General features: G+C 32.2%; 1 protein-coding gene across 3 annotated transcripts; it reads left to right on the forward strand.

The window, feature by feature from the left end:
• The first annotated feature begins 339 nt into the window (after positions 1-339).
• LOC105974506 (serine/threonine-protein phosphatase 7 long form homolog) lies at positions 340-8,067 on the forward strand. Of its 3 annotated transcripts, XM_088819469.1 has the most exons (10): positions 371-414; positions 534-568; positions 752-818; positions 934-1,002; positions 1,318-3,158; positions 6,007-6,398; positions 6,493-6,605; positions 6,702-7,248; positions 7,349-7,658; positions 7,734-8,067. In XM_088819469.1, exons 5-10 carry the CDS (start codon positions 2,327-2,329, stop codon positions 7,961-7,963), a joined length of 2,424 nt encoding a protein of 807 aa, XP_088675595.1. In that variant the 5' UTR covers positions 371-414; positions 534-568; positions 752-818; positions 934-1,002; positions 1,318-2,326; the 3' UTR covers positions 7,964-8,067. The 3 variants fall into 3 exon arrangements, with proteins under 3 accessions (XP_088675591.1, XP_088675595.1, XP_088675597.1); XM_088819465.1 differs by lacking the exon at positions 752-818 and having other exon boundaries at positions 340-414; XM_088819471.1 differs by lacking the exon at positions 1,318-3,158 and having other exon boundaries at positions 373-414; positions 5,621-6,398.
• Positions 8,068-8,410: the final 343 nt, after the last annotated feature.

Genomic DNA, 8,410 nt, shown 5'->3' on the forward strand with positions numbered 1-8,410 from the left:
TCCTAATTTGACGGTCAGGATAGATCGCACGATCTGACGGTCGCTAAAACGCGTCATTTTGAATGACGCGCTTTAACAGCCGTTGGATTGATCTGAGATTGACGGCCCGATCTCCTATCTTGTCCTCCTAATCTGACGGCCAGGGATAGATCGCAAGATCTGACGGTCGCTAAAACGCGTCATTTTGAATTACGCGCTTTGACCTGTCAGATGGTCAAACGCGTCATTTTAAACCACGCGTTTTAGCGGCCGTCCGATCCTTCTCGATCTAACGGTTGTGATTTCGGCCGAATATATATATATATATATATATATATATATATATATATATATATATATATATATATATATATATATATATTTATCCCTTAACCACATTTGCTGCTGCCTTGCTCCCTTCTTCCCAACACCACCGTAAGTTTTCTCTTCTCTCCATTTTTTATTTGTTAATTATTATTTTATTGTTTAATTTATATTTTAACTACACTGTTAATTATTATTTTATTGTTTAATTTATATTTTAACTAATGTAGGTAATTTAATTAATTTCAGCAGGGTACTTATTGAGGTAATTTTTTTCACTCTTTCAATTATTATTATAGTTAAATAGAATTTTAATTATTAATATAATTTTGTTAATTTTTTATTAATGGTGGATTAATGAAATTTTGATCTAGTAAATTATCAATTAATTTGGAGATAAATTATTTCTTGTATTGTTAAAATATATATAATTTATTGTTATAACTAGGTGGAAGCTTAATTTATGGTGTTTTGAGAAGGAATTTTTGTAGCTAGCAAATAATAATATTTTGAAGGTAATTATTTGTTATATCGTACAAATGTAGTAGTTTTGGAGCTGTGTTTTTTTCCCCCATTTTTAAATAATTGCTGAAATTTTTATTTTGATGGTCTTTTTATTATTATAAATAGGTGGAAGTTCAACTTGTGGTGGATTGAGTAGTGATTGTGGGTGCTAGCAAATCTACAATTATCTTTGAGGTAAATTAAATATTTTATTGGTTAATTTAAGTCTTACTTGAATGATAAGTTTGCTAATTTATACAAATTGTTTGTTTTTAACTGGTTAGTGTTATGTGAATATGTCGAAAAATTACGAGTTACACAATGTGTTTAGGATTTATAATATACAAATTAATAGTTTTGGAACTATCAAATTATAAAAAGAATTAGAAAATATAAGTGTTTGTTTTAATTGATTTATAATATAACATAAGTGTTTGTAGCTGTAAAAAGAAATAGAAAATATTAAATATTTCGAAATAAAAATAATAATCTCAAAATATTAAAATATAGGGTTTCAATGGCGACTCCGGGTAGGAATACTGTCAAAGTTTTCGTGTACATAGGAGGCCAGATTGTTTATGATGGAGTGTCAGTGAATTATGATCAATCTCATCATACAGTCGTACGAGTGAAACGCGATATATCTTTCTCAGACTTCTTGGCGAAAATATACTCACGTTGCCGAATAGATAGAAATGAATTTGTGTTATCGGTGTCGGGCAAAATATCACGATGGTATCAAAATCAGTGGAGCGAGATAGTTTCTGAGATAACAAGTGATGATGATTTAGAAATCTATTTGCACCCGGATGAAGGAAACGATTCCATAGATGTTTATGTTGAGTCTCAGCCTTTATACAATCCTTTGATGCCTTCACAATTCACTACATCAGAGCCTCTCTACTCCCCTCCGAGACCTTCACAATTCAGTACATCAGAACCTCTCTATTCCCCTTCCAGACCTTCACAATTCACTACATCAGAACCTCTCTACTCCCCTTCGAGACCTTCACAACATTTTGATTTGAATGATGCGTACAATTCATTTATGCAAACAAGTCCTGAGTTAGTTGCGGTTACACAAGGGTTTTCTAATATGGGCTTTGAAGCGGGGCCATCGAGGCATTCTTATCAAAATCTTGGGGTACATATTGGGGAATCAAGTGGCATGAGAAATGCTCGTGAAAATTTTGATCTTCCTAATGAAACTCGTCATTGTGATAATAATGATGACGATGATCCTTTCGGAGACGCACATGGGCCAAATGTTCGAAGCGACTTTGAACCCTCCGACCATGGAGACGATGATGATAGTGGTGAAGAGAACAATGATGAGAATATCGAAGCCGTTGATGACGTTGTACAAACAATATCGCAACCAGAAATTCCATCAACTTCCCATGTTCATGTCAGCAATCCATCATTTGCAGAACCTCCTACTTAGTTTTATGATCCACCTTCGTTCTACTCTCTGTCATTTCCTGAAATCCCAGCCGATTCCATTGATGTTCCGTCGGGTATGTGGTCAAAATTTTATGATAGCAGCAAAGGTACTCTCGAAAAGGGGATGATTTTTGATAGTAAAGCAAGGGTCATTTCAGCCGTTAGAGACCACTCCATTCGATTTGCCAGAAGAGAGTTTAAAGTTATCGAAAGTACAAAAAGAACTTGGAAGGTTATCTGCAAACACGACACTGAAGCAAGACCTTGCAGATGGAGGCTAAGGGCATCAAGAATTGGGGATAGAGGACAATTTAGAATTGGGATCTACGATGGCGATCATAGTTGCGGTATGCAAGGGATGACAAATAATCATGGCAACTTGAACATCAATTATTGCGCCGCAATTCTATTGAAAAGTGTTCGTGAAAATCCAGTTTGTGAGATTTCAAAGGCAAGAGAGATTGTGACCGCGCAAATAGGATATGAGATATCCTACATGAAGGCATGGTACACTTCGAAGCGATGCAGAGAAAATGTATATGGAACATGGGAGAGTTCGGTCCAGAAGTTGCCAAAATTTATGAAAGCACTGCAACAAAGGAATCCAGGCACAGCTGTTGAGTGGGAACATCACGCGACAAATCATCCATCGAAATTCATAATCAAATACGTCTTCTGGGCCTTCAAGCCGTGTATTGATGGTTTCAAATACTGTCGTCGGGTGATCAGCGTCGATGGAACTCATTTGTACACTAAGTACAAACATAAGATGTTGCTTGCTGTGTGTTTGGATGCGAATCAACAAGTTTTACCACTTGCGTATGCAATTGTTGATGAAGAGACCGCAAGTGCATGGAAGTGGTTTTTCAAATGCATTGACAAACATTTACTTTCGGGCATATCGGATGGTATTTGTATAATTTCGGATCGAGGAACCGGTATTTTAAGTGCCATCGATTCAATGCCCGAGTTTCGGCCCCCTCGTATCACCCATCGATTTTGTTTTAGGCATGTTTGTTCAAATGTCAACGCCAAGTTTAAGAGCATTGTGGTGAAAGATTTTTGTTACGCTGCTGGAAAACAATCTCAGGTTTGGAAGCTGAACCGGTATTTGGACAAGATTGGGGAGGAAAATCCCAATGCACTCAGATACTTGATGAACATGGATCGAGAAAAGTGGACTTTAGCACATGATGGAGGGTCTCGACGCGGTCAGTTGACGACCAACTTGTCCGAGTCCATCAATGGTGCTTTGAAAGGTGCTCGTAAACTGCCTGTCACAGCTATTGTGGATTTTACATTTCATCGAGTGGTTAAGCACTTTATTAATCGAGTAGCGAAAGGTAATAAATGGGAGCAATTGGGACAACGATGGGCCGAATTTCCATTGAAGAAGTTCAAATTATGGGAGGAACATTCGACGACACATTACATGAGAAGGTTCAACACTCGCAACTACGCTGGTGAGGTATTCACCAGGGCAAAACCTCAAGGAGGTGGAGGAAAAACACATTGTGTCGATCTTAGGGCCAAAGAATGCTCGTGTAATAAGTGGACCTTGTTTGGGATTCCTTGTTCTCATGTGCAACATGTATGTCGTGATTTCCGTTTGGATGCCGAAACTTTGGTTGCCGAGTACTACAGTGTTAGAAACCATAAGAACACATATAGTGGCGTGTTTCACCCTTTGCTGCCTGAAATGTGCTGGGAGGATGCAGATTTTGAGCTATTTCACGATGTTACCCTACGGAAAGCTACACGACGGGGTAGGCCAGAAAGTTCTCGTATTCGTAACGAAATGGACCGACCACAAGCGCGTGCTAGAAGAAAATCTCGGGCAACACAAGAATCACACTAGTTATTTTATGTTCTATGTTATGTTATGTTAGGTTATGTTATGTTATGTTGTGTTTGTTAGTTTATGTTACGTTATGTTATGTTATGTAATGTTTGACTTGAAAATTCGGTTTCGCTTTCGCTTTCAAATGGCTTCGACTCGACAAAAATACCTAATAAAACCCTGAAATAGAAATAAAACAAGAAACGCAATAATAATAATAATAATAATAATAATAATAATAATAATAATAATAATAATAATAATAATAATAATAATAATAATAATAATAATAATAATAATAATAATAATAACAATAATAACAATAATAATAATAATAATAATAATAATAATAATAATAATAATAATAATAACAATAATAACAATAATAATAATAATAATAATAATAATAATAATAATAATAATAATAATAATAATAATAATAATAATAATAATAATAATAATAATAATAATAATAATAATAATAATAATAATAATAATAATAATAATAATAATAATAATAATAATAATAATAATAATAATAATAATAATAATAATAATAATAATAATAATAATAATAATAAGAATAATAATAATAATAATAATAATAATAATAATAATAATAATAATAATAATAATAATAATAATAATAATAATAATAATAATAATAATAATAATAATAATAATAATAATAATAATAATAATAATAATAATAATAATAATAATAATAATAATAATAATAATAATAATAATAATAATAATAATAATAATAATAATAATAATAATAATAATAATAATAATAATAATAATAATAATAATAATAATAATAATAATAATAATAATAATAATAATAATAATAATAATAATAATAATAATAATAATAATAATAATAATAATAATAATAATAATAATAATAATAATAATAATAATAATAATAATAATAATAATAATAATAATAATAATAATAATAATAATAATAATAATAATAATAATAATAATAATAATAATAATAATAATAATAATAATAATAATAATAATAATAATAATAATAATAATAATAATAATAATAATAATAATAATAATAATAATAATAATAATAATAATAATAATAATAATAATAATAATAATAATAATAATAATAATAATAATAATAATAATAATAATAATAATAATAATAATAATAATAATAATAATAATAATAATAATAATAATAATAATAATAATAATAATAATAATAATAATAATAATAATAATAATAATAATAATAATAATAATAATAATAATAATAATAATAATAATAATAATAATAATAATAATAATAATAATAATAATAATAATAATAATAATAATAATAATAATAATAATAATAATAATAATAATAATAATAATAATAATAATAATAATAATAATAATAATAATAATAATAATAATAATAATAATAATAATAATAATAATAATAATAATAATAATAATAATAATAATAATAATAATAATCATCATCATCTTATGTGCTTTCACATGAACTTGAAACAGGATTGAAATGGAGAACGCTGTATACGGTCCCCGAGATCCCTCACTTCTGTATCTTCAGAATGATCATAGATCAAGTGCTTTGACAGAGTCTAATATGGATACGAGCATACGAGTTAGACGAAGTGATCATGGGATATGGAGTGTCTTTCATAGGCCGCACAACCCTCATCCTCATCCTCGGGTGTTATCTTTTTTGGTCCAGATGAAGTTATATGGTGTATATCGATGTCGACGTATGCAAGCATATTGGGCACTTATCACTGCATTAGTAGAGAGATGGCGCCAGGAGACTCACACATTTCACTTGCGTGTATGGGAGGTGACAGTCACCCTACAGGACGTGGCGTTGATATACGGACTACCGGTTGACGGACGTCCGGTCATAGGAGTTGATACTCATCGTAGGACTCGTGAGTGGCAGCAGTATTGTATGACATGGCTGGGATTTGCACCGGATTCATCAAAGATAAAAGGATCGAAGTTGAGCGTCAAAGCCCTTAGTGAATATTTAATCAATAATCCCGTTCTTGATAATAGTACATATGAGCATCTTGTTCATTACACTCGAGGGATTGCTTTTCTCATAGTAGGGGGGATTATGTGTCCCGATCACACTGGCGACTCTATTCCGTTGCTGTATTTGAGACATTTAGAAGATCTTGATGCTGTCAGTTCATATAGTTGGGGTAGTTGTACTCTAGCAGTCCTCTACCACGAGTTGTGCAAAGCATCGAAGATATCTGCAAAAGAAATCAGTGGTCCTGTTCAATTATTACAGGTAACATATGAATTACTTATATAATTTAGTACATTAATACATTTAATTTGCAGTTTATATTTTAAAAAAATTATATTCTTGTATTATTTAACAGATATGGGCATGGATGCGGATTCCTCCATCAAGGCCCATACCTACTCTGGCGAAATGGGACACAACACTTGAGTATGCAGGATATGAGTTTCCCGTACCACCTTACGGTGCACGGTAATGGTTTTGAGATTTATGTTAAATTATTTTTGCATTATTGTTACGGTGATTTGTGTATAAATTTTTTGTATAATATATAATAATATATCACAGGTGGACCAACCATGTCAGCTTCATTGAGACTGGTGCACATGTTCTTCGTATTTTTAGGATGATGTTGGATCAGATGCTCCCAGATCAGTTTATATGGATGCCATATGATCTGGATGATCCGGAGTATCAGGCTGTAGCTGGTGATTCGGCGATCGCATGTTCAGGTATATGGGTATTTAGAGTCCCCTTGATATGCTACGCAATTGTGGAGATGCATCGACCAGACAGAATAGTACGTCAGTTCGGGATGGTACAACCCATACCTGAACCTCCTGAAAATACTGAGACGGATTTCCGGATGCACGTCAATGCTAACCGTACAGGTGCTACCAACCGAGACTGGAGGCTTACACATGTTTCGCATGTTACCGCTTGGGATAATAGACTCGATTATATTATTGATTATCCATATGCCAGTGACAGTCAGACTACAGAAGATGGTTATTTTGAGTGGTATGAACTGCACACACGTCGTTTCATATCACCGATTACCCCATCTGATCGTACAGGATTTCAGGTTGGAGGTCAGATTTCAATGGATACAGTGGTACGTATTCAAATTTATTTATTATAAAATTTTGTGTATTATATAATTTTTATTAATGTATGTCTTCTAAAAATAAAATATTTCTTATTACTTATTTCAGATTCAGCATCTTCGATCGTTGATTGTTTCTGTTGATGGCGGAGACATGCCCCGGGATGGCTATCGTTCGTATTTACCGACTCTCAGAACATGTCTTAATGTCTTAGAGTCTCGACACGGACCTTCAGATAGGCCTCAATCTGAGATGCCTTATACTCAGACTCACGCTCAGACTCAGACTCAGATACCACTGTCTCAAATGCCTCAGTCACAGACTCAGATGTACGCTGGCGAGGCAGGAACTTCTTCTCGTGCATATTATCCGGCATTCGATAATTATACAGATCCTAGATCACACGGGCATCCATCTGGTATGTTTAGTACCTTTGATTTTATTTTTAATACTATCTACAACTGTGAGTTTAATTATAATCTCGTTGATGCAGATCCGTACACCCCATACCCCTACTTTAATCCGAATATGAATTCGGAGGACCCAATTCATTTGGGGTCTACGCATCAGTTTTCGTCTTCGCGACCGGTAGATCATCAGATCACACCTATTCCTTATTCTCAATCCGCAAATTCTTCGAGTGATGAAGATGAACAAGTTGGTAGAGGTTACAGGACTAGAAGGCCCCCGAGATGTGGCACCGGAGGTCACCGTCATTGGTGATATTATTATTGTAGTTTATGTTGGTTATTTATTAAAACTTTTTCGTATTTTAGTTATTCAATAAAAAACAAATTAAATAAACTAAAGGATTTAGAGACAAAAAATATTTCCCAATAATTAGGCATTTTATTTTTATTTAACAAAATATGGAAATCGGACGGAATGGATCGGAAATGCCTTTTTTTGAAATTTTCCAATTTTTTCGGAAGTTAAAAATAGGTTCCAATTTCCGTTCCAAAAAAATCGGAATTTCAAAATCCATTCCAATTTCGGAATACCTCGGAATCGGCGGAATTTCGGAATTTTAGGAAATTGCATTAATTCTTAATGTTTTGTTCCAAAATCGGAAATAATGGTAATTTTTAGTATTGTTTTTTAATATTTTCGTAATTTTCCGACAAAAGGCAAGAATCCAAAGCAAAGTTCAATCAAATAAAATTTAAACAC

The sequence above is a fragment of the Erythranthe guttata genome, chromosome 1 (assembly GCF_056151865.1).
Source record: "Erythranthe guttata isolate IM_541 chromosome 1, IM_541, whole genome shotgun sequence".
NCBI classification, from domain to species: Eukaryota; Viridiplantae; Streptophyta; class Magnoliopsida; order Lamiales; family Phrymaceae; genus Erythranthe; species Erythranthe guttata.